This window comes from Zootermopsis nevadensis, unplaced genomic scaffold (assembly GCF_977971745.1).
Source record: "Zootermopsis nevadensis isolate Lab colony 2312 unplaced genomic scaffold, Znev_1.0 Znev_ptg000028l, whole genome shotgun sequence".
Lineage (NCBI taxonomy): Eukaryota > Metazoa > Arthropoda > Insecta > Blattodea > Termopsidae > Zootermopsis > Zootermopsis nevadensis.
Window position 1 is genome coordinate 17,739,608 of NW_028259160.1, and position 26,393 is coordinate 17,766,000.

Sequence of the window (26,393 nt, forward strand, 5' to 3'; positions counted from 1 at the left end):
TCCAGCTGCGACTGTTCAACTTTGATGCAGGGCATCAGATCAAGAAGTAGGACGCGTCTCACTGATGAACACTTGCAGCGATGCACGTGAATCGCGACAGAAATGAGCGTGGATATTGTCAAGTCAAGGCAGTGTCAGATATGCCACTGCATCAAACAAAACTCTAGAGTAATGTGCAAAGTTGTTTGAAATATGAGAAACGTGGCATCAGGGTCATGAGAAGGGCGTAGACCCTAATAAGGACCATCTTCCACATTTATAAATATTTCACATTCATTAAAGTCAATTATGACCCCATTTTCCCGCTAATGTGAATTAATGTAGAATGCGCAGCTGAGAGCAGCAGTAAGTGGATCCCTTTCTTTAATTAATTATTTATTTGTGTTTTATTTAACGATGTTAGTAGCTTAAACAGATTCTAGGTCCCACTCGATTAGATAAGACACTTCGAGTAAAAGTATGTGATAACTGTGTATTTTTATTTTCTTTGCAGTGACATCTTGTCCGAGCAGGATATTGAGGTACGTAACTGCATGCAGTGGACCAGTATGAGAGAGAGTGCCGGAGAAAGAGGCAGACGTGTGTGCCCTCGGTATCGGTAGCTGTCTTGTTGAACCAGGCTGTATTCTTTGCAAATAAAGAGACGAGACTCATCCCTTGCTGACTCAGCTAAGATTTTATTGTAGTGATACGAGTGAATTTTTAATCGAGTATTTCAAAAGATCCCAGTGGAGATTAGAATTGTCTCGTGTTTGAAGATCACGAGCTGTTTTTTGCCATGTGGAGCACATGATATCCTTGAAGTTGCAGGATGTTGCACATAATTTTCTGAAAACCGTCCTTCCCACACATAGAAACGTCAAGTAATGACATCCATGAGGCTGCACATGGAAGTCCGTACAGGGTGCTCAGCACACATCGGCATCTTTCTACCAGAGTCTACTTGACAAACAAGTTGAATATGTCTTCTCCTTCATGTTCAGGAAGTTGCATGTTTCATGAGATACGCTATCGTGACTGAAGTTTTTTTCTTTTTATTTCCAGGCAAAATTCTGGTTTATTATTTTGAAATAGGTACTTGGAAAATGTCAACAGATGTACTTGCAGAGATGGAGGATGCTTATTCTTTGACACCCCTGCTCAGTTATTGACGTCATGATCTGTGTAAACAAACTGAAGCTACTTTGAAATTTTGCAGTCCTGTGTAATTGGAATGTTCAGTCATCTGTTTCATAAACACAGCAGATTGTGGGAAATTTTGCTCTTGCCAAGAGCAAGGGATAATATATGTAAGCAAAGTTGTGCAGAAACGTTTCGCTTCTTATACGTGGTTCGATCCCAAGGCAACACATCTGGAAATTAGGTGGAGAAATGCTATGTTCTTGTCCACATACATCAGTGCTAGTCAGCATGACACCATACTCTAGAGAGAGGGCAATAGACCCCATCCAGCCACACAAATCAGTTCACTTCACTGCTTCAAAAACTATTTCAAGGTCCATTTGAATATTATTCGTCTTCATGTTTACGACTTTCTAAACGGTTGCCCTGCCGACACCCTGTTGCTAATTTTGTCTCTCCCACGTTATGTAGATGTCCAGCCTGTCATAATGTACACTGCAGGTTGGCATATCAATAATTTTATGGACTGGAAAGTACCCAGTCCAAATATCCATCAGCGTACTTCGCATCTTGATTGAGGCTTTTTTTCTTTCCCTTAGTGTCCAGATCAGTTCAGCGAAAATGCCATTTAACATGCTGTATCCACCTCTTATGAAATCCTCTCCTATTCGTCTTTGATCTCATTTGACAATATATAACCTCAAAATTTGAAGTGTAGGAATCAATGTAGCAGCCACTGCAAATGCCTGAACAGTACTAGGTGGGATATAGGAGTGTAAATATTTATCTGTTTTCACCACCTCGTCTTTCTCACGTCTGACAGCTCTCCATTTAGAAGTACTCCCTGAGGCAGCATGATGTAAGGGACTGATTCTGATTGGTTGTGGTACTGTGTTGCAGAACAGGTTCTCTACCTTGTCACTGGCATTCAGAACAGACAAGTTGACGCTAGTGAGCCGCCATGAACGTCAGCAGCGACAGAGGGACCAGGCAGAAAAGAACATGGCTGCCGAGGTGATGAAACTGAAGGCCGCTGTCCACGTGAGTGTGTGTTCGCAGTAGAAGAGCTTTGATTTTTAAACATGGGAAACGTTTGCGAGGGTGGACCTAGTTTGGGGTGGGGGGAGACATTTGCTGTCAGATGATGATGTCGTGGGCCACTTAAATCCCACAGCGTGCTTCACTGTTAATATTATCATGTCTCTGTGGTATTCTGTGTGTGACTTTTCCAGGAGCATTCTACACCATCCTCCCACTGCAAGTGTGGATTGTCTTTCCTTAATTTAAATATTGTGTTCTGGTGTACCCTTTCCTCTTGCTTCCTCACTACGCTGATGATGGATGTAGAAATTACCTCTGAAACCTTAGTAAACTTCTACCAGACTACACAGCGCAACAACCTGGTAGATAGCCGTCTTCTTGCTCACCACCATGAGCACCTGAAATCTCGCATTGCGTACATCCTGCCTCTATCTTCAAGAATGAAGTTGTATTTGCGACTTGCTCCTTGGAGTGAATTTAAACTCTTGTTCACGCGGCATATAACTTCTGATCTATTGCAGAACCTCAACTACTTGTGCAAGGACTCAGAGTCGATTGAAATCCTGGGCAAGATCCAAGACCAAGTCGATGTTCTCCAGCAATCAACAGAGCGAGTGTCGAGCTCAGCAGAGGTATGCAAGAGCTCTGTCCTTTCAACAGTTTGTGGTTGTTTTAACATTCCTCTTAATATTCTATGCATCATCATCCTTACGTCTTATTTGACTTCTCAGACTAAAGTATTGAGAAGACTTGTTGATTCTGTTTCAGATATTTGGAGCAGTACAGCAGGAGAGCCGAGTGTCGAAAGCAATTGAGGTGATGTTAACACATGTTGAGAATCTGAAGCGAATGTACGAAAAGGAGCACACGGAGCTGGAGGAAACTAAGTGAGTGTGTGTGTGCGTGCGCGTGCTCCAGTGCAGTGTGGGATTAGGTGTGAACCTTGGAGCAGTGTAAACTAAGGTTATGTTATGTTGGCAGGCGAGTGTTGCTGGAAAATAACCTTGTCGTGGATGGCAGTGCGGTCAGTACAGATGCCTCCCAGAGAAACGCACGGCATCGTGCTCTTAATGCATTGGCTGTCCAAGGAAAACAGGTGAGTAGCCTCACATGTTGGGAAATTTTTTTATGACTTTTGGGGTAATTTAAGTGTCTGTCTCATATCTCACCAGTCTCCAAAATTAGCCTGTTGTGGAATCTGAAGGTTCTTTATTGAATTCTCAGTATCCTGCCATTTGACCTTATTGTGAGGCACTAGAATCCAGTGAACACACTCACACTGTATCTTCCTCCAAAGGATTCTCGTCCCCTCAGTTTTCCCAGTGTTTGCTCTGCTACACAAATAATTGTTGTCAGAATTTTTTTAGTGCTGATTGCTTTGTGTTCCAGAGGAGGAGAGCAAGCATCGCAGTCTTTCGTGTCCTCGGTTCGCCAGATTCCACAAAGACTTCAAACACCTCCCTTACCTTTGGGGTATGTTCTGAAAGTTTCATTGTCATAAACAAATGCATTGTCCAGACGCATGTCACAGTGAAGACCTAAGGATCGTAGATCATAACAGAATTTCTTGATGAGTTGACTGCCTTCTTTACCTGAAAATTGGTTAATCACCACTTTGCTAGGTCCCTGGTTTCTGTTTCCTCTTACTAATCCTCATCCCACAATTTTTCTGTACTTGCATATCACCACCCAAACCAAGAAGCGCAATTTTGTATCCTCAGTACTAAGTAAGGGGCTTCAACTCTGACTGTCACTGGGTCTTATGTGAAGGAGCTTGTTTGTCTAGTTGTGTGGTTCCACCATGTCATTTTTATTCTTCACACTCGTACTCAAAGTGAAGATTACTATAACAGTGTTCTTTGTTTCTCTTCACACGCTGCGTCAGTCTTGGAGCAGCTGATGCGGTAAGCTCTCCTTCGGAGTCAAGATTCAGTTCGTGGCAGTATATTATGTTGTCTCTTTGAAAAATATGTAGTATTTCAGATACTGACTGTGTTTCTGTCTTCATGTAGAAAGAGATGGTGTGTACTCTGTGGTGCTCATTAGATGATGCTACCTCATACACAGACAGAAGCAAAGCCAGACTCTGAAACATTTTACATCGTATTTATTGCTGCACGTACATAAAGAAACTGCTTAATGTTTAACGAAGGAGAAGAGAACAGACATAATTGACATCGATATTCTCTGAAGATTCAAATAGTTTGTACCAAAACAGGACAGAAGGGAAAATAATTTGTTGGGAGATGGGAGTGCCTTGCATTTCATTATTCATCTGTTATGGCAAGTATGTTGTTACTAGTGAGTGAAATGTAAACAGCAACTCCAGTAACCATTACCTGACTCTTACCAGTTTAAGTGATTTAAATAATTCAGTACTAGCCAGACACTTCGATGATCATCTTCTCAGATTTCAAGTAACTCGCAGTGATTTTGTAGTAATGTTGTTTAAATCTCTTATCAATGCATCTCTCATCTATACTTTTCACATGTTTGCATGTATTTAGTTTAAAATGATTATACATTCGTATATAAATAGTTCTCTATGCACTAATGCTCTAATAGTTTTTGAGGACTTGGCTTTCCCGTAGCCCTCTCTTGCAGTTGCACACTATGACGATCTTTAAGAAAATGAGCAGTGCCTGTTGATTGAAGCTTAGAACTAGTAATTTAAAATGTTGTCAAAAGAAGACGGAATCTTCTGCTCTAAGTGTTTCTGAGATAACAAAGCCATGGTAAATATCCTTAACCCTGACCAACTAGCATTTGAAACATCAGAGAGATACCAGTCCCAATGTGTCGTCACTGTGAAACTTAACAAGTTGCATGCAGTGTTATGACACAGTCTGTTGTTTTTCATTCTACAGTTTCAGTGAAACAGGAATTCAGTGTTTCTTTAAGGTGCAAATTTTATAACATCCTCATAGTATGAAGTGTGTAGTGTATCACACAGTGTTGATGTAATATTGCAGGATACGAAGCGAGGTGCTCCTCACAGCCGCCGTACATTGTCCTCCCACGTGGAGAGTGCAGGCCCTGGTTGGGATTCCACAGATCGCTTAGAAAGGCAAGAGTGAGTTCTGCTTTTTCTTATTGGACACCAGACAGACGATATGATCCTGTTACTATCTTTGTTTACTTTACTTTATGAATTGATAATATTTTTGGACTTTTTATTTTTCCCGTTGAATAAAAAATCACAAAATTTTGTATATTGTCTGCGCTTTCATCATCAGTAAAAATCATCAAACTGTATGTGTAGGGTCCAGTGGATGAAGCCAATTTCAGTCAACAGACCCGTCTCCGTCAGTAGCTCATACTATACACCGTAAATTATTGTTGTTGACAGTTTGGCACCATAAATAGTTTATTATTGAAAGCAGTATTTGTACATAGTTGCATTGAACAAAATAATATTAACAAATTATGATATTATTGTCATCATGACACATTTAAGACAGATATTAGCTGCATTATAACACTTCAGAATGAGAAATCAAATCAGAAATGCTTTTGGGGAGTAACTGAGGAAGACTTAGCTCACGAACTTTGCAGAATGCTTGGCGGTAGCATGGATGACATCGAAGAGGTGGTAGACGGGCGACGTGAGAGTTCTGTTGACCTGGAGGAGCAGAGCACCACTCTGGAGGAAAACAACAACTGCACAAGTACAGTGAGCCGGAAGTCAAGCCGCTGTGATGGGTAACACATACAGAAATCTGCTGTCTCTCATCTTCCGTATCTCCTGCTTGTCCCTGCCATTTTCATTGGACTTTCTGCTTTTGCCTGTTTATCATTTATTCAATTGAAACATAATGTTGATAGAGTGTTGTAAAATAAACAAACTAATCCCATCGTGTCTCCATCTGGTCACTCCGTATCATTCTTTGTCTCTGATCATTATTTGACGTCTCTACTTTCTGGGCCAATCAAGTGCTAGGTGGGGATCAAACTGGTGGTTGGTCAGTCCTGTCACGCACCTCAGGAATTGAAGATGGCAGGCTTCTGGACTATTATGCCATGCAGTCTCATAAAAATTCACTTATTTCATTGGTGAGTACGTGCCTCCACCATCAGGATGATGAGGCAGTACGCACTTCCGAAACATAAGTCAACTTCTGTGAGACTACATAATGCAGTATCCCTGAAGGCTGTTATCTTCATACTTGCCACCATGAGAACCTGAAATCTCACCTTGGGAGTTGTGATGGACAAAAATGGAGAATTGTTTGAATGATATAAGTAGTTGAAGAAATCCTGTCCCAGCACTATTGCGTCTACCATAAATCCTGCATGGATTGCCCTACGATTGAACTTGCTGAGATGCCACATTGTCGTAGCATGAAGTTGGCCGTCTTCTGGGTTGTTGCGCCAAGCAGTCTGGTAGAGTTCTGCCACACTGCTCGGCACAACAACCCAGAAGATAGCCGTCTTCAGACTCGCTGCTGTGAAAACCTCAAATCGTATGTTGTCATATCATTTTTACATATTGCTTTAATTTTCCTTCCTTGCTTCCTTCTGTTATTTTCTTCTTGAAAATGTATATTTGATAATGTTTCACTACTCTGAATGCTGCCTTTTCTCTCATGACGAATTCTCCCATTATTGAATTGTACGCTATGCTGTCGCAGTACATCAGAAGTTGGCAGTGAGGATGTCACCTTTAGTTTTGGGAACACAGACAACAATCCTACACGGTCTTGTGAGAGAACGGAAGACTGCGCCGTGGACTCTGACTGTTCTCCACCATCCCTCACGAGGAATCTCGGCTCATTACGTTCCTTCAGGTACCTCCCACAGTCTTCAAGAAGATGATTAGTTGAATGAAAAGTAGGGGGGAGAAGTGTTTCAATAAAAGTACAGAGGGTTTTTGTGAGACAGGGTTGCAAGATGGTAGCTTTTAATAGCAGGTGATAATGTGTTGCAGGGACTGTGCGAGGGAATTCATATGCGAGATGCACACAACAATAGTCGAGTGCATGGTACCCATGAACGTGGACTACGTGTTGATCCAGACACGGCGCTGTGCCACACTTTTGCTCCTGTTTGCAGCACTCTGGAGCCTTGTATCCACATTTGTGCCAACAACAGCACAATCCAGTAATTGTGTACCATTCTCCTGGTTGACTTTGAAAGATATACTTCTTCCATATACGCAACTACGGCATTATGGTCCCCCACCCACATAATAGCCATACCTTATCTCGGTTCTGACACGAGGGGCTAAGCCCCCCAGTATTTAAGGGCTCACCTTGTTTAGATGTAAACTGATGGCACCAAAGCCAAGTGGATATTTTCAGTTAAGCATTTGGAACTGTATGAGCGTATGATTTTGTTCATGAAAATGTACAGTGATATTTTGATCTGTCAGCTTTTTGTTGTTGTTGTTGTTGTTGTTATCTTCAGCAAACTTTTAATTATGCTGGTCACTTGCCAACTTCAGTAGTGTATTTATTCATCTAGGTTAGTATGTGTAATTCTGTGTTTCATGTGTTGAAAGTAATTGTCATTAAATTTTCAGCAATTTGAAGTCGGCTGATTTGATCGATAACAAATGTCTACTTGATATTTGTTCTTTGCATGACTTACAGAAAAATGAATACGCATAGTGCTGAATCTGTCCACATTTCAACCTGAGATCCATTGGATGGATTTTAATGAAATTGGATATGAGTGTGATGATATTGTAAGCCACCCCAAAGTCACACTTCTTACTTTTCTGCAGTCAGTAGTAACATGTCAAACACAAACTTGTGAGGTGGGAGAACCACTTTATTAATATAAGGTGGTTTGGGGACAATGCAAACACATTTATCGAGTTTCTGTATGAAATATTTTTCATAACCTAACAATAAGAAACACGACAACTTTGTAGATCTCTTGACTGACTTGCGTAATGCGGATCATGTTTCTTGCTCCCAAATCAATCGTGAATAATAGAGACTCGAACTGTTTTGAAACAGACTGTAAAAAATATTTCTGTGTACAAAATTGCAGTGCCACTGCAAAACAGACATTGATGGACTTCACAATGAGGAGGACAGATACTTCTCAGTTTGTACTCATCGATGCTCAGGTGATTAAATCAGAGGATGAGGTAGACACTGGAGAAACAAATCATGATCAGAACTTCATTTCTAACATATCATGTAAAGAGACTGACTAGCTCGTAAACCTATAGTCTAAAGGGAAAACAAAAAGGATATTAAAAGGACAGAGGCTTTTATGATTGCTTGGGTCCCAATGGAATCCACTGTAGAGATTGTAGCATCAAGTCGTAAGGAAAAACATTTTTATTACACTTGGTATCATTCGCCTGTCATAAACATATGCACATTTCTTTCGGAACTGACCATTCGAGCAGCACGATCAGTTCCTACAATAGCAGCCAACTGCTGAACATCGTACTTGGAATAAAGCACTGTTACGGTTGTGTTGCTTTCATTACCAGATTCTTGGTTCTGGTTTGTAGCCTGAAAGGAAGATGACGTATAAATATTTAACTTTACATGGTGCATTATCTCAGAGAACAAGTAGCTCTGTTACTTTTCATGAAGATGACACTTATATGGATAAAAGACATGGACTTAAAATATTACTAAGTACTGTCTATGCTCATTGGCCCTCTTAACAGTGCAAAAGAACTGGATAAGATAAAAGCTGAGGAGTAAGCAAGCACCAGTGAATGTCCGCACACTCATCCATTGCCCTTTACCTGAATAAAATTGCACATCTCACTGTAGAAATGTGGGAAAGTTGGCGGCTGGTAGAAGATAATATGTAGGATCCCTTTGATGGAAGGACGCCTGAAGAAATGAAATCTCTCACTATAAAGCAAGAAATGGGCTTCGGCATGGAAAAACATGTCTCTTGCCCTGGCTATCTTGCCATCCTAAGAAAATAAAAATAAATTAATCTGCCTTTCTAGTTTTAATGTAACAATAATGCCAAATTATGTCCCCCAAATATCTACAGAAACGGCTGTCAGAGATATTTCATGGGCAGGTGTAAAATTCAATCCTGTGACATTTCAAATTTTCATTTGGCAGGGAAAATGTAGGTAACTTATAGTGAAACATCAACCACGGATATTCCAGCCGAGAGTGGCCGAGCTTCGGTTGCTTCTGTAAACGTACTGTCGTGCCTCCACGAACCAATCGGCTTTAGAGTTTGCACATGCTGTTACTACCAGGTCACTTTACTGGTATTAAACCATATTCTAATAATAGATAATTTGAAGACTGTCACAGTCCTACAATCTATAAGTGCCCAATCCTCTTTCATTCATTCAGACGTATTTTGATACTTCTTACCTTTGAATATTCACATATTTGCACAAAGCCCAAGCCTTCTCTTTTGAAGTAGTTTCTCAGTCTTACATAATCAAAGTATGATGGAACATAAATAAGAACATGACTAGTAACTGAGTCTTTATACTGTGGAAGGATTTTCTTGATGAAAAAATCAAATCTTCCGTCTGCAGTTTGTGCTACTGACGGCACATCAAATCGGTGGAAAACCTAACAAAAGATTAATGACGTAAGTCGGTGGTACATACAACACAGCAAAGCTCCATTACACTTACACCATTTCCCTAAGATCCATTTTAATAATGTCCTCTCATCTATACCTAGATCTTCTAAATTATATCTTATCTTCAGGTTTTCCAACCAAAATCCTGCATGCATATCTCACCTTCCCCATGTGTGCTACTCGGCAAAATTGTTATTATTATTGATGTTTTGAATCTGCAGGTTTAACTCATTTGGATTGTCCACAGCAAAAGTTAGTTTTACGTGACTTACCTGTGGCAACTGGACCACCACATGGCATATGGTACCTGTGAGATCAGGGTTTGCTATACAAATTTTTCCAGCATAATTGTGGCATTTCCTGCTTATAAGAGCATTCAATTCTGGAAGCATTATGGACGAGAAGAGGAGAGTCTGCCTGTAATATCGACTCCAACCATTTAGAGCCCAAGAGCGGACTCGGGCAAAGTTGGTGCCGTGGGCTTCTCGAGGCTGGAGGTGAAAGTGATCCATAACATGAAGTAAATGATCCCAATTCTGTAACATTAGAAAATGTATTATTTAGATGGTCTATATTGTCTTTCCTTTGTAAGTTCAGTGAAACATTTCTTTACTGTTTCCTTCCTAGAAGAATTAAGATTTCACCACCTGGGAACACTGTATAAGAAATCAAGGGATTACCACAATGGCCCATTAAACAAACTATTGTACTTCATTTCAAGTGCAGGGCTTCTAGAGGGCTGAGGCATAGATAGAGGATAGATTATCAGGGTGCCAGGATCATGTAAATCCTCCATTTCAGCCAAGCAGTACTGATTGTTCCCTTCCTTAGTTTGAAAGGAAACCCTTAAATGGAAGAAGCAACAATGAGCTATAGACACTAATTGCTAGCCACACTAACAAGAGGAGACCTTAATGACCCTATCATGGTTACCTTTTAAAAGAAATCAGGACATCTAATTCTTCAATGTTCACACTGCAACCATATGCATCTTGGCACAGTACGAGATATACCACATCAAACACACAAGTGTTTAGTAACAACAACTGAACATTTGACTGTCTGACATTTGTTGAAACAGTGAAGAGTTTATGAGTGGTGACACTAAAGCTAATGTTGCTAAGTACCTGCATAAGAAATATGTCTGCTTGATCCAGTACAAGGAGCTCTGCTGATGCAAGGAAGTCAAAATCTCGGTCTTCTTCTCCATCAGCGCCAACAATAACACGCAGACCAAGGGGTGATGCTACAATTATGTCAGCGGAGTAGAAATCGGCATACAGCTACAAAAGAAATGAGCACACTCGGTTGAGTTTAACTTCAATATCACAACATTTCAGGTTGCATACGGTCCAATTTGTGACAAGACAGTGAAATGTGTGTGTACCACCAGAAGCTGTCAGTACTTGCCAAAATGTTTGGTGAGATTATATTTAATAGTTGCATCTTACATAATCAGTCCGCTTTCTTCGATGTGAGACCTCACATGGAGCAGCATGTGCCAAGATAGTGGATGAACTTTAAATTTATGCATCCATCTTTTAATGCTTGAGAAAAAAATTTATGAATACCTAAATCTGATTTAGTACAATTACGTGTAGCAGAAATATGCTTCACTCCACTGTAACAAGCATTCAAAGGGTTCTTAGAGGTCTTGGGGCAAGACACTGGGCACTGAGAATGACCTGGGTTCCATCCCCAGTCATATCTGTATGTGGACTCTTCTGCTGACAAAGATAAAATTTTTAGGAAATGCCAGGGGCCTCCCACTGTAGTTGAGAGCTAAAGTTAAACTGTACCTCCTCCTATGCTAACATATTCATAATCACTCCATCAGTGTGGGTAACACAAAGTACCATACCTCATAAATGGGTTGTAGATTTGGCTAGCATTGACATAGGTCAGGGAAAGTCATCATAGACCACACCTAGTGGCATTATAAACCAATCAACTTTCATTCATTAGACTAGTAACGAACCCTGATACTTTTCTTGGTGACTGTAATTCCAATTCGGAAGGTGTCATCAGTGTTGCCTGCAAATGTCAGTTCATAGTCTTCAGGACGAGGTTTCTTCTTTGGCATAACAATTTCACTTCCAGTGAATTCATCAAAAAACCTCTTCTTGTTCATAACATTGGCCTTTTCACCAGGTGTAACAATATCCATGATCATTTTCACCACCCTGTAACATAAAAGCATATCCTTTACTCAGCTCATGTTTTGGCACAAACCATGCAGTCCTAAACAGCCCCTGTTCCAAGTATCAGATTCCAGACTATGATCAACATTTTCACCATGAGAATCTCAGGCCACTGTTTTTTTGACGGAATCATGTTCACAGGAAATAGTTAGGCAGGTACAAATCAGGACACCCTGATTCTAAATAAAAGCTACACCTAGGAATACAGAAGTTTACTGATTGACTACATCTCCATATACCTTAATGCGGCTTCTTTGAATGGCACTAAAATAACCACCTTTGGACGCACCAACCCCTGGTCTCTGTATTCTTCAGGTACTTGATCCTTATTCAACAATCTGTTATTATGATGAATGATTTTGGTTCGTGTTTTCAAAATATGATTCACTGAATGAAGGCAATATGTAAATCTTATTTCCTCTCCATTCTTTAAAGTTCGTTCTGGATAGTATAAATCCTGGTAACCGTTTATAATGGAGAATAATTCCATTTGAAAATTAGTAAGAGGGCTGGCACTTTCATCTTGGATCTCACGAAGGTTTGTATAATTTGCTTTGCTGATATTATTTTGAATCTGTGTTTTGACATGTAATTGGGCCCAATTGACTCCAGTTATTCTGTGTGGGATGATTCCTTCTTTTGCAAATTGCTTTTCATCTTCAAGAGTCGCTTTTGGAACTGACATGGAAATTCTATTTGTTGCCCTTGGTATGTGGGCAGTAAATCGACCAAGAACAGGCCAATGTTGTTGATGCTTATCTACAGATTGGGGTGTTGTGGACATAGCTTCAAGCAAATTTTCTTCCAAATCATAATGGAAATGACGTACAAAAGGATCTAAATCATTGTCAATTTCGTCATGATCGCCTTCAGAATATTCACTTTCACCGTCACTGTTTCCCTCTTCAAAGTGACCTTCCTGTTCATTTTTCACCATTTCACCCTCTCCCACTTCTGTTTTGTCATCTGCCCCTTCTTCCTCGGAACTTGTGTCACTCTCCACTGATTTACATTGGTTCTCGAAATGATCTCCAACAAATGTTTTCAGGAGCTGTTTGAATACATCTTGTTCTTTCTCTGACGAATCATCATACATGCTCACCTCTGTATCTCGGATTTCCTTGGTAATCTTCCTCCTCTTGAAACTTGTTCCTTCAGCATCTTCGCTATCACGCGAATCGCCGTATTTTTTCAGTTGCGCTGCGTTTCTTTTCTGGAATAATTTCGAATTATTTCTTTTGTGGTGAAACCGTTTAGTATTCGTGTGCTTGTGCTTTTTGTTGCCCTTGGACCTCTTGAATTTCCCACGTGCCATTTGGACACAGTACTCTGCTTGCGCCAAATTTCACTTATTTCTCATCAGCTGCAAAGTACTTCCGATTCCGTTCCTGCGTGCACATGTAAAACAAGACTTTGCCGTTTTGTAGCCCCCTCCCAAACAGTGTTAAATGAAAATGGCGGTGCAAGATGGAGGGGGGAAGGATGAGTTAAAAACACAGTTTATAACAAGGGAAGGAACGTATAGACTAATGACGCTCTCAGAATATTCAAGACCCAATAGGGTCGGATATACAAACACTCAAGGCAGTGCTGCTGTTCGTGTGTCGTTTGTAACATTACCAGATCCAAGCGGCAATGGGGATAGAATTTGTTTCAATTTCGGTAGGGAGCTATATGTTTACGTATACAAAGGTGTAAAAAAGGCAAGTACTTTTGTGTGTCACTTCTAATTAATTACGTACGTGCTGTGACAATACTTGTGAATATCTACAACGTGTTAGTTACATAAGTTCAGTGTTGTAACTTTCTTAGAAACAAACCTAACCTAACAAAACTTTTCGTTACAGGCAGCAGATTTAACCAAGCCAGTAGATAAGAAAATGTATAAGGGTACAAATCCGACTTGCCATGACTTCAATATGGTTACAATGACACCTGATAGTGTGTCCTTAGTTGTGGGTTTTTCAACAGGACAGATACAGCTTATTGATCCTATCAAGAAGGAGCTTAGTAAGCTGTACAATGAAGAGGTAATTCTGTTGTTAATATGTAGTTGTAGAAGAGTGCAATAACTTTGTTCTTTGGAGAAACTAGTTATATGACATTGCTCTTCTTAATTGTGTTCAAAATTGTCTTTACCATTTTTCAGCTTTGCTTGAGTTTGTTTACATTAGATGATTGGTAATGTATTATAAGTACATAACATAAACTGGTCATGTAACAAATTGTCATTTATTTCAAAAATAGAAAAGTGTACTGAATTGTAAATATTCATATAGTATCCTATAAGATGACTTAAGTAATCAAACTGAATCTAATCAAGTACAAATATCATTATGTCAAAACCTTTCCTCAAATGTGGCATCATGGGGAGGGGCAAAAACCATATTCTGCTCTTTAATCTTCAATTTTTGTGTTTATTAGAGGTTAATTGACAAGACAAAGGTAACATGCATCCGCTGGGTACCAGGATCAACAAACCTTTTCCTGGTTTCACATAGCAGTGGCCAGCTGTACCTATATAATGAAGAGTTGCCATGTGGCACGGCCCCACCCCACTACCAGCCTTTCAAACAAGGTGACGGCTATGCAATCCACACATGTAAGACCAAAAGCACACGAAATCCTCTCTACCGGTGGGTCATTGGCTCTGAAGGCTGTTGTATCAATGAATTTGCTTTCTCTCCGTGTGGTACGTGTCTTGCTGTGGTTTCTCAGGATGGCTTTCTGCGGGTTTTCCATTATGATACCATGGAACTCTTAGGATCAGCAAGGAGTTACTTTGGAGGATTTCTGTGTGTCTGTTGGTCACCTGATGGACGTTATGTTGTTGTGGGGGGTGAGGATGATCTTGTTACTGTGTGGAGTTTCCATGAAAGGAGGGTTGTTGCAAGGGGACAAGGTCATCGTAGCTGGGTTAGTGTGGTAGCATTTGATCCCTTTACCACGTCATACAGTGAACAAGACAGTGCAGTGGACTTCAGTGGCGGATCAGATGATGAGACTACCCAACAGAACCACACACCAAATTGTACATTGTCTAGCGGGAGTAGTGAACGCAGTTCAGTGACTCGGAATTCGGGGAACCAGGCTTCAAACAGGAACTCTTCTGGTTCAGACTTTAATCGCATGAATGCAGCAACTTGCTACCGCCTCGGTTCTGTGGGTCAAGACACACAGCTCTGTCTCTGGGATATTACAGAAGATGTCTTACGTCAGCCAATGTGCAGTAAACTGAGGACTAGTGGTGTCGGTGGTTCCGGAACGTTTGGTGTGAACGGGTTAGCGATGGGTGGCGCATACCATTTGAACTCTGTGGGTGGCTGTGTGCCCAGATGCAACAACATGTCCACAGCAATGCAGGCCAACACTGTAGCAAGTAAAGAAAAGGAATGTATTGCAGATGGGAATGTAACTCATTTCCATGGTGTGAACATGCACAATAATTCATCAGCAGGTGTCACTGCGCCATCTCTTACACAGAGAATCGCTGGACTTGGTTTTGGTGAGAGAAAAGAGGGAGGTGGCACTCACAAACGAAATTTTAGCCTCCCATCTCGCAGTGGAACCGCTGGAGGTGAAAAAAATAATTCGTCATATCGAGGAAGTGGAAATTCAAATCGTACCTCAGCAGATGACCCAATGAGACTTATTGGAACCGGTGCCTGTCCGAGGTTTGACGAGTGTCCCGTCCTGGAGCCCCTGATATGCAAGAAGATTGCTCATGAACGGCTCACAGCTCTTGTTTTTCGAGAGGATTGCTTTGTCACTGCGTGTCAGGATGGTTATGTCTACACTTGGGCAAGACCAGGAAGAATGGTGAGTGTGTTGTAATTTGTAACAAACATGAACTGGGAAGTTAGGAAAGTATGTATGTAGTGTAAACTGTTACAACCCAAAAATTAAGGTAGCAGTTTGCATGTACATCACAGACTTTCATAGTTTTAATTCAGTGCAAAGTAGGTACAGTTTTACATTGATCAAAATTATCACTTTGAATCCTGAAGCTCATCTAACATAAGTAATATGTGAATACCTCAAAATAGTCTGTGTCTCCGATACAAAGGTCATTTGGTTAATGCTGTTTAGGGAAGTAATTGCTGTTTATTCTAAGAATCATATAAAACCCTTGTATACTACACTTTGGGCAAAGTGCAGCATTATTATTAGTTAAAGTAGGTGGTACATATAGTTAGCATTGAGCTTTAAAGGGTTAATAAGGATACGAGTCTTGACCCGCATGCTGCAGGTCTGTTGAGGGAACAGTCCTTACTTGCCGGCTCTTAATACTAGGCTCCTTGAATTCTGCTGAGTAGTTTTTGACATGTAACACGTACATAGGATATATGAAACTTTCTACAAAAGCATTCCACACCTTTTTGACAGGGTCTTGCTTCCCACATCCCGTCAAGCCCGACTACAGTGACGGCAGCAGCAGTCGGGGGAGGCGTTGGTCCCAGCGGCACGGTGGTATAGCTGGTCTCTCCCAGCCCTTGTCGTGCTGGGCTCTTTCTCACTGTCTCCCTCCTCTTCTCAGTAAGTGACTCATTCGTGAGTTATGGGATTATCATGGCATCCCTTAATCCTTGTTTGCATTATAAAACTAATGTGAAAGCGTAGTGACAAATTGAAAATATTCAATGTGAAAATTTTAAATTCCCATAAGTATGTGAAAACAATTTAAAATAAGTGTTTACAAGAATTTGCAGGTGCTACACATAAAACATTATGACATGAAACCCATTCTCTCTTATTATTTCAGTTGTTAAACACAAAGACTTGTTCACATCAGTTTTATATTGTGAACTGGTCCAAAGTCCATGTTGCCATTTGATCCAGTATTTTATTATGTAACTCTTAGGTATGTAGAGTGGGAGTGAAAGTTGAGAACGTTGTTCTTCTGTCTACGAACGGAACGAACTGACTTGCATTGACAGTTGTTCCTACCAGTACAGGCTTGAGTAATAAAGTTGAATGTGACCTGCAAGAGTAATTTTGAGTGAGATTTCAATCCAGAGTGATTTTCGTAAGTTTTTATTTACTTTGAATTGTAGTTGCTTAAGAAGTCCATTTGCCGCCTTACGGCTTTAGAGACGGTTGTAGAGACAATAAACATGTTTCACCTACATGTTAACATCATGTTTATATAATGCTTTCAATAATGGTTTTGAATTTGAGTGTGAATACTTTCATTTTGTTGTGTAGTAGTGAACCAGAAGCAAGTATAATTGTTTTCAGTTTTAATTTGTGTGGTCTTGGTCTCATTTTTAAAGCTTGGGCCATGTAGGTGATAGATGTTCTGACTGTGACATCATTTGCGTAAGGGCCTAAGGTTTGAGATTGCCAGGTAATGAGAATTGTTGTTCTGGTATTATCTACGCAGGTTCCGTGAAAATCACATGTACAGTGTTGGAAGTTTAATAACGTGAAGTATTTATGTTCTTACTTGGGTACGGAATTGAAAATTCTACTGTTTGTGGGTTCCTTTGTTATTAATAAAGTATATTTAGTGTTTGCAGCTCTCTTTATGTTGCATGTAGGAGAAAGGCCTGCAGACTCTTATCACTTTAATAAAATATTGACTTCATCGTGGTTTCAACTTGTGAACGTAATAGTTTGTTCCCATACAAAACAAGTGTGAAACAGATTTCAACAAAATTACTTGTTTATTTTTATTGCCAGGAATATGGCTGCCTGTAGAAATGTCTCTCAGTTTACTCATCTTTTATAATAGAAGTATTATTATGTAATTCTTTAATTTTCACGAACAAGTCTGTGTACAGAAACACATTTTTGAAACTTGGCCAGTGAATCTTCCTTGTAATAGTGCATGTGATGTGTGATGAAATAGTAGTTTACACTGTTAATAATTTAGGCACACAGTATTTGAGTTGGTCATTTTGGAAACAGCATACCGATTGATACCAAAACATAAATTTTCCAGGAGAAAGAAGTATTTAAAAGTGCACCTTTTGTCTATAAAAGTTCTGAATTTTTGAAAGGTATTCAAATTTCAAAAATATATTTAATGTTGTGAAATTAAATATTAATGTGCATTGTCTTACACTTTGAGGTTTTATTGTTATAGCAGATCTGTTTGCACTTTTCAGATTTGTTGATACAAATATTTTTATATTTAAATATTATACAAAAGAATAAAACTATTACATAATTAACAGAATGAAGTGAAATTTTACTGTAATTTGTGAGTAATTTGGCCGTATCTGGACTTTATCTGGTAATCTTTAAATAACTAACTAAATAAATAAATTTGTAAACAGGATCTAGGTCTGTTCTGGAGATTGGCCCAGTTTCTGAAATATTTTGTATACCCAGTTTCTCATACATTTTCATGGTGTTATACTTAATGAAACATGGGACAAATTTACCTTATTATCCTCGTCATCACCAATCCTTATTACAATGCACACATTATCATAACAACAGTTTCAACATTTCTTAACACTAGTGTGGGACACTTCAGATGAGTAAACTTTGTAAGGCACACAAGTAATTTAACTTATGCTTTCTTTTGTATATTTATTAACTGAGTTATTTAAAGGAATCATAACCAGTGCTTTTTCTATGGTGGTACACACTGATATGGTGTACTGGCACCTTTTCCTCAAAATACAAAAAAGATTATTAAAACTGTCAGACATGACTTCAAAATACCACCACAAGTTTTTCTATGGGAAAAAAGTGTGAACTTTAATGTCAGGAAAACAAAAACCTGTTTTATGTGAAAATTATAAATTTTGAGGTTAATCTATTTTTGCTTCATACCCTGTCTGCACTTCATATAACCACTACAGCGCCTGGCATCTGCAACTTGTAGTGTACGGTTAGGTCCAAAATGTCAGATATAAATATGCAGTCTGTTATGTAGCTGGTGTGGGAAGCGTTTGCCTTCAGAATGTTGTTACAGTATTTCTTATATGTCAGTGAGACTCATGCCTGGCAATCTTTGGAAGGGTAAATATTCTGATTTCACATTGTACATTCTAGTAATCTTAGGGCTGTATGATGGTTAGCTTTCTTTTAATTAGTCGTGGAGTGTTTTGTGACCAAAGAAACTTTAGCAAATTTTATGTCTTATGCTATTTTGTAGAACTATGATGAAGTATGTTGCATTCCATTTCTGTGTGGCATTGATTATTTTATTGCATTCATCATTTTTATATAAAATACAAGGCAGCATGACTACAGATGTCAGCCTTGTTCTCAGTAGTGTTATTCGTGCATTACTGAGTCGCTGGTTTTCCGTATGTACTTGTATATCAGAGAAATCGGTCATTCAACTACTCAGTATATATCATAATAATTATGTAGGTAGTACAAGTGCTCTAGGGATGCATTGAATAATGAAATAAGTTTCCATCAGTAGTTCAGTATTGTTTAAAGTGATCATGTCATATAATAATGAAAAGTCCAAATCAAAGCATGTTAATTGCTGGTATTATATCTTATATTTTACTGCTTTCAAATGTTATTGGCAGCTTATAAACACGATGGCATCCCATGTTGCATACATCCTTGTTTGAAATTTGTACTGTAAAATTGTTTTTTAAGTAGCACATAGCATTTTTCACTATCAAGTTATATATTTTGATTTGAAGTCATTTCCTCAGTTTGTCAGATGCTAGGTGTCTAAAAGTTATTTTGCATACTGAAACATATGTATGTTCCATCGTACCTGCCTGAATGACGACCACTGTGATGGATTACTACAAGTTTCTTTTGACAGTGAAGTATTGTAAGCACTGTTTGCTGCGTATAGTTGAAGAGAGATCGGGTTTCATGTTCCATCAGAGTTGCGTGTCACAATTCAGTGCATCTCTAAAAATTCACAGCGTGCTTCGACTTGAGTAAACAGTTCAAAACACTTGTGACAATGGTCCAGTACCAACTTCAAGTACAAGTTATTATTTTGAAGAAACACTTATGCATCCTTTGTCACTATAATACGAGTAACCCTTTGAAGCTTATCTAAGTAATATTTAATATTTGAGTTCTTACCACTGAGGAAACACGAGTCTTACAAGTATCAAGTGGTTAATGCTGTTTAGAGAAATAATTGCCATTTGTTCTGAGAATGATATGAGGGTGGGGGGGGTGAAAAGTCAGTGAATATTAGAGCAGGTGGTGCATACAGTTACCACCACTGTGCTTTAAAGAGTTAAAGTGTTTTTATTCTCAAGGTAGGTTTGTGCAACAGTACTGGGCTTTGTCTGGTTACTGTTGGTGAAATTCTTCATGTAATGGCCATCATCTTAGATTCGCCGCTAAATCATATGTTTGAGGAGAAGGAAGTTGTTGTATGTCTCTCATATTATTCTGAAGCAACAATTAAGGTGTATGAAGCCAATGGAACATGTAATAAGAATTTGTCTCCACTCATTATTTTATATAGGAGGCCCTTTGTACTGTGAAGCAAGAATGGGTTATTTGTGTGAACGAATTTTGTTTTTGAATTGTTTGTTGAAATTTACTAATTATAACGGAAGATAAAGTTATTACATTTTATATAGTGTGGCTGCTGCCCATATTCTGCCAGCAGGGATTATTTTATTACATCAAAGAGTTTAATTCCTCACATATACCAAATACATGTATTGTGAAATAACTGTTTCATTTAGTGGGAACATTAATTATAGTTTTGTGTCCAGCTGTATTCAGATGTAGGGCAGTGTGGTTCATTTTAATGACATCATCCAGCTCAGCACATAATTTGAATCAATTGCTTTGAAAAAGAAAATTATTCTGTGACACTTCAGTTCCTATGAACAACTTGTCATGGACTGTAGTATGATGCTTGTTACAATCCTGGTTGTAGCGCATATAAACATCACAAGAACGAGCTGTCCCTTTGTGGTGGTAGTGATCAAATGCAATCTGAGTTCTGTCAGTTGATCCTTTACTTTTCACTTTATAATAAGTTCAGAAAAATTTATTTATCCTCAAGCTGTCACGTGTGCACTGTAGATACATAGTTTCCGATGTTGGATGAAGTAAACCCATTGTGTTCTGACGTATGTTAATGATGTAGATAATAGTGAATAATATTTGATAAATTTATATTGTGTAACACAGAGATTATACTTCATGTAATAAGTAAGCATTCCACCACCATTTTCTGTGTTTGTAGATGCACAAAACTATTTTGTGTTCATTTTACATGTCATAATGCGAGATACTTTCACAAGTTGATGAGATTTACTGGTTGAACTTTTTTTAAAACCTAGAGCTTTGGGTATATTATATATTTCTGTTCATTTCTCAAACCTTTTGTGAGTGTGTGTCTTTGAACTTTTTTGGGTTTACTTTATTGTACAAACTGTACTGATGTGCTACATCAGGAATGGAACTTGTCTGCCATGAGAGTTATGTAACCACACATTTTTGAGGTGTGTGAGCTGGATACTGTTATAACTAAATATGACATCTGACATTACTTTATTTTCTCTCATAATATTTTTTATTGCTCACGTTGAACAAGTTTGTATTATTTTGCATATTTCATAATGAATAGCTGTGTTTCTACAGAGTATTATGTAAATAACACAGGTGTCTTTAATGTCTGGGCTATGTTGAGAAAATGAGCAGATACAATTACGGTTATTGTCATGTCATATTTACGTGATGATAACGGTATCTCCACGGCAGTGACTGTTGTAAGAAGTTTTCAACAGTGAGCTGGAAACAATGTAAGTAGAGAATTATGTTATTTTGGCTCTTGACACCATGTTCACTGGTCAGAAGATGCCACGGTACTATACATTTTTCTTAAATGTTGGCATCTGGTAATCAGTCTACATGGTGCCAAAAACCAGAAGAACATTGTCATTATTGTCACCGCCAAGAAATCTTCAACGTGAGAAGACATCCCAAATATATCGAGGTATCATTATGCTGCCGCTATCAGACCATAATGCACCGAGTCTCAAAACCAGATGTCAGAGTTGTGATCTGTCTGGTTGAGATCCCCAATTTTAATGAAACATGTTTCCACATTTTTTTTATCTCTTCATGTACATGTCAAAGTTTCATTTCATAGCACTGAACCTCATAAGTTGAGTGAGTGTTGTTAACCTAAGAAGCAGCATTCTGATTCATATTAACCATTTAGTTTATTTGATGCTTTATTTATATTTTACCACATCATTTGAATGTTACAGTTGTGTCATTTGGCGACTAACAGAAGAAACTGTTTCTGCTGAATGCAGTTTTCTTGAAGATAACTTTGCATCTTTGGTTTGCATCATGTTTATTGTTTTACAGCCCAATTTATTATTTTAGTCATCCTTTACTTTTTAAATTCCTTAATCGTGTGCAACTTTTTATAAGTTCTGTAATGCACACTTATTATTCAATGCTTCTATCTGAAAGTGGACAGAATGTGAGCTATGCGAAACACACTTAACCCTCTACTGTCATATGTCAATGTATAATTGATACACTAAAAGTGTTCACACAGTTGTATGTTGATATGTGATCGACAAAAATTCGTTTTGCATTTCTGGTGGTTGTTGATCATACGTTGCTGCAGACGGACATCAAATTACCAAATGCTTTGTCTGGCACCTGCTTCCATCTGAAACAATAACTAAAATTCCAATATATATTTAGGAGACTTGGTGTTCTGAAGTGCTCAGTCGCCCTAGACATCTTGGTTGCAGAAAGCTGCCTGTTCATTAACGACCTATGAAGTAACATTTAATCTGTCAAAATTTGACATTTCTTCCTATCCCCAGTAACCAATTCATTTAGATAAAATACTGCTGACTAGTGTTCCTTACTGTGCATGTTGTGTATGTCCTCCCAGGATGTTGTTATTATAAATTAATTTTTCTAGGTGAGGCAGAGACATCAAACAAAATAATGTTTCAGATGTTTTTAATTTATGTATGGTATTTCGTGGCTCATTAGATAATTTTGGGAGGGATTTGTAATCAGCTGTGCATGTTGATACAAGAGCAGTAAAGACGGTCAGTTTTATGATGTGGCAAGTAATTCTGAATCCAGTTGAATAACATTTTAGTGCAAAATATTTTGTGCGGGGTAGAAGGATATCTTATTGTAATTTTTATGCTGCTCTAAATAACCTTTGTTTATAAATATTGGCAGATGTTTGTGACTGTTCTTAGTTTTCATTGATCCATAACAGTATATCAAAGGTCCAAATTAGGTACAGTTATGAGAAGCAAAATAATCTTGGACTTCAATGGTCAATTATCTGTGATGTAGACTGTGTGGATTGACTTTACCACTTCATGTGGAAACAGTTCCAAAACTAATGTCCATTAGTACTGTCAGCATTTTGCTTATTATGAAATATTTATTGTAACTGTTATTTGAAGTGGTCAGAGGCCTCTCTGTTCAAACTTTTGTAACAAGATCATTTGGCATGCCATGAATTTTATACATTACTTTCACTTTATTAATTTTTCGTGGAAGGATTCTGTAGGCACAAAGTCCAGGTCATTGTGAACTTGTTCAGAATTATTGAATATATCCGAGATTTAAGGAGCTGGGGTAGCTCTGTCAGTATAGTGACTATCTATGGACCGGATGATGGGGGTTCAATCCATGACAGGGACAAAGGATTTTTTCCTCTAGCCTTTGCGTTCAGATGGGCTGTGGGCCCCACCTAGCCTTCTGTACCTAGTTAAGAACAAGTAGGAGCTATACCTCCTTTCTCCCCAAGCGCCTAGATGGTGTATAGTGGGACAGTTTTTTAACAAGAGATTTTCTAGGATTTTTGGAATACCAAATGTGAAGAAAAACATTGATAATTTTAATCAGTGGTTATAGAACATTTCCTCCATTGGTTATAATGTCTGTATCAAATTTATTTTAAAGCCAACTTGTAAAATACATGTGAGAGGTTATGAAACATTGCCTGCAACCTTAGTCTCTACAGAATCTGATGGCACATTTCTTTCTTCTATGTGCTTTTGCTCTTTATGAAGTTCTCCTTAGGTACAACAAATTTTGTCTGCAGTAAGCAGATCCCTGACTGACTTACTACCAAACACATCTTGATGTTGTGTTCATTACTTTCTCTGTGGAAATGTAGGTTATATGAAGTTCCATCAGAAAAAATGTTTTAATAATTTTGTTAAAGTATGTTAAGCTAAACATTTATTCTTTGGTGAGTCAGACCACTCTTGTGCATACACAGACCAACTTTGTCAGCTTAACAAAAGACAGTGTTAAAAATAAAACCAAGCAAGTACTTGCTGTATGGAGAAGTGCAGTTGATTATGATATGCTCATTACTTTTAGCCATAATTGTGTTGGGGGGGGGGGGGGGGACATAAATCGTCTCCCATTAGTTCCTTTAATATTTCTAGGAATACAAAAGATGGTGACATCTGCATTGTTTAAACTCTGTGGGAGTAGTGTGCTATTCTTGGTGGAAGTATATTAAATTGTTACAAAGTATTTTCAGAAAATAATTTCCACTTATTTCAAAAAGGGCTAGCAGTTGAAAGTAAATTACTTACCCACCAATGGATGGACTGAACCACTCAACATAATTTTTGGAAGATTACCGAAAATGTTTATTATAATTCATTACCATTATGAATTGCGAAAATTATATACTTAAAGAACATCACGTGCAATGAATTAAAGTAACCAAATTGGCCACAGTGTACATAGAGTTTTAGTTATCTTTTAATAGTTTGTCCAGAACATTTGCAGACCCTCAGGATAATGTCACATCATATGGTGATTTTGAGTCGGTTTTAAATAAATTTGTTGTACATTATTACATTGATTATATTGTCTGCAGTACCTTATATGATCAAATCAAAATATGAAAGAACCATCATGGCTTGCTAAACATTATGATAAGAATGAATATATTTGAATTAAATGTGATAGTTTTCAACAAAAGGGCAACAGCATATGCCTAATGCTGAAAAGTTTGTTTTGTATAAGTTATATGAATCCTTTCAACAGATTAAGTTTACTGATCATGACTGAATGTATTGTTATTGTGTTTGTAAAGATTTATTTGCAATTGTTGATATAAAAATCAATAAAAAATTAAAAATCTGTATTGTGATTTTCCGAAGAATTTGTTATGTAATAATACAATGAAATTGTAAATGGAATTAATAGTAATGAGAGAGTGGGGACATTGGTTCATTAGCTTGTTTGTATTTATGTAAATATACATGAAGATATGAAAAGTAATATAGGTACATAATGTATTTCTGCTTGAATATAAAGCTATGAGGCTATGTAACACTCATGGAATAAAATGTCTAAGCAGAATATAATTGTTGCAATCTGTTTCACTGTGTTGGCACAGGAAACCGATGGTGTGGCATCAGAGAAGTGCCCTGTTCATGTTTCAGTGTTCCAGAGTCCTTGGTGATGCCCGGATCTCGGAGGGGGAATTAAAAGTATAGTTGTGTTTTGACACTCAATACACGTGTTTTGTTCCAGAGTTTGAAGGCTCTTGATATACTTTGTACTAAGAGAAAGAAATACTGAACAGTGTTTGAGAGGAGCTTACTGCCTTCATCATCAGTGTTGTGCCAATAAGCTGTTCTGAAATATTGGTCATTATCTACCATACTACACAGTGCAGCATCCCAGAAACATCCAGTTTCTTATGCAACATTGTGAAAACCTCCCGTCTTTATTTATCTGGATCACATAGTGTAATCCAGTGCATACACTTCTTGGGACATGAAGAAACCACCCACATTACAGATTGGGACCAGTAAAATGGTATCAGCATATGTATTTAATGAACCATTCATGGTGGGATTTCTGAACAGAAGGGAGTGGGAAAATGGGTTTCCGCCCAATAGAAATGAGGGACTAATCTGGTATATGGATGGGTCCAAGACAAGAAAAGGAACTGGTAAAGGGGTGTGTGGATATGGTACAGAGAAGAGGATTAGCTTTATCTTTAGCAATACTCCTCTGTATTCCAGACATAAGTATATTAAGACGTGTAATCAAGAATACAAATGGGGACTATGAAAACAAAAATGTTTATTTTATCAGACAGGCTGTGGTCAGTGGACAAGACAGATATGAGCTCAAGTTAATCCAGGCTTCCTTCAGTCTCAAAGGAGACTGGCAGAAAATAAGAGGGTACATACAACTGATATGTGTGCCAGAACATAAAGGGAATTAAATTTCTGAATGTACGTTGATGGGGCCTGAGGAAACTTGGAAATAGCAGCTAAGTGAGCCATCTAGGACTTGGATATAAAATGCCCAGAATACTCTCAGTCCACACATGTACCAAAACATTCAAGGTGTTTCCTTCAAGAAAACTTGCAAAATAAATTTGCGAACTGTTAAGGTTAAACAGGAACTACTTGAGACAAGTGAAAGGGCACTGTCACTTAAAAGGACATTTACTCAAGCATCCATCAGCTGTTATGAATGGTACTAAAAAAAGTGATTTTCTCAAGTCACAAATGAAGTATAAAAAATAATGTGCGTTTTATGGACACTTACAGA

At 38.3% G+C, this 26,393-nt stretch overlaps 3 protein-coding genes across 3 annotated transcripts in view; 2 read left to right on the top strand and 1 right to left on the bottom strand.

Annotated features, from left to right (window-relative positions):
• Positions 1 to 7,693, top strand: part of LOC110826688 (uncharacterized) — a 30,018-nt gene extending 22,325 nt beyond the window's left edge. The window contains exons 19-28 of the mRNA XM_022057553.2: positions 494 to 521; positions 2,023 to 2,163; positions 2,685 to 2,795; positions 2,932 to 3,050; positions 3,145 to 3,259; positions 3,553 to 3,636; positions 5,136 to 5,236; positions 5,719 to 5,865; positions 6,795 to 6,950; positions 7,091 to 7,693. Of these exons, the coding sequence (XP_021913245.2) occupies positions 494 to 521; positions 2,023 to 2,163; positions 2,685 to 2,795; positions 2,932 to 3,050; positions 3,145 to 3,259; positions 3,553 to 3,636; positions 5,136 to 5,236; positions 5,719 to 5,865; positions 6,795 to 6,950; positions 7,091 to 7,352 (1,264 nt within the window). The 3' untranslated portion in view covers positions 7,353 to 7,693. The remainder of the gene's footprint in view (positions 1 to 493; positions 522 to 2,022; positions 2,164 to 2,684; positions 2,796 to 2,931; positions 3,051 to 3,144; positions 3,260 to 3,552; positions 3,637 to 5,135; positions 5,237 to 5,718; positions 5,866 to 6,794; positions 6,951 to 7,090) is intronic.
• Positions 7,694 to 8,441: 748 nt separating this feature from the next.
• Positions 8,442 to 13,338, bottom strand: LOC110826757 (U3 small nucleolar RNA-associated protein 25 homolog). The gene is made up of 7 exons (XM_022057718.2): positions 12,137 to 13,338; positions 11,675 to 11,879; positions 10,824 to 10,979; positions 9,969 to 10,232; positions 9,477 to 9,683; positions 8,879 to 9,055; positions 8,442 to 8,636 (listed from the first exon to the last, which is right to left on the bottom strand). Exons 1-7 carry the CDS (start codon positions 13,210 to 13,212, stop codon positions 8,472 to 8,474), a joined length of 2,250 nt encoding a protein of 749 aa, XP_021913410.2. The 5' UTR covers positions 13,213 to 13,338; the 3' UTR covers positions 8,442 to 8,471.
• A 7-nt stretch (positions 13,339 to 13,345) lies between these two features.
• LOC110826758 (WD repeat-containing protein 20) lies at positions 13,346 to 25,193 on the top strand. The gene is made up of 4 exons (XM_087357150.1): positions 13,346 to 13,604; positions 13,749 to 13,927; positions 14,322 to 15,716; positions 16,284 to 25,193. Exons 1-4 carry the CDS (start codon positions 13,346 to 13,348, stop codon positions 16,371 to 16,373), a joined length of 1,923 nt encoding a protein of 640 aa, XP_087213276.1. The 3' UTR covers positions 16,374 to 25,193.
• The last annotated feature ends 1,200 nt before the right edge of the window (positions 25,194 to 26,393 follow it).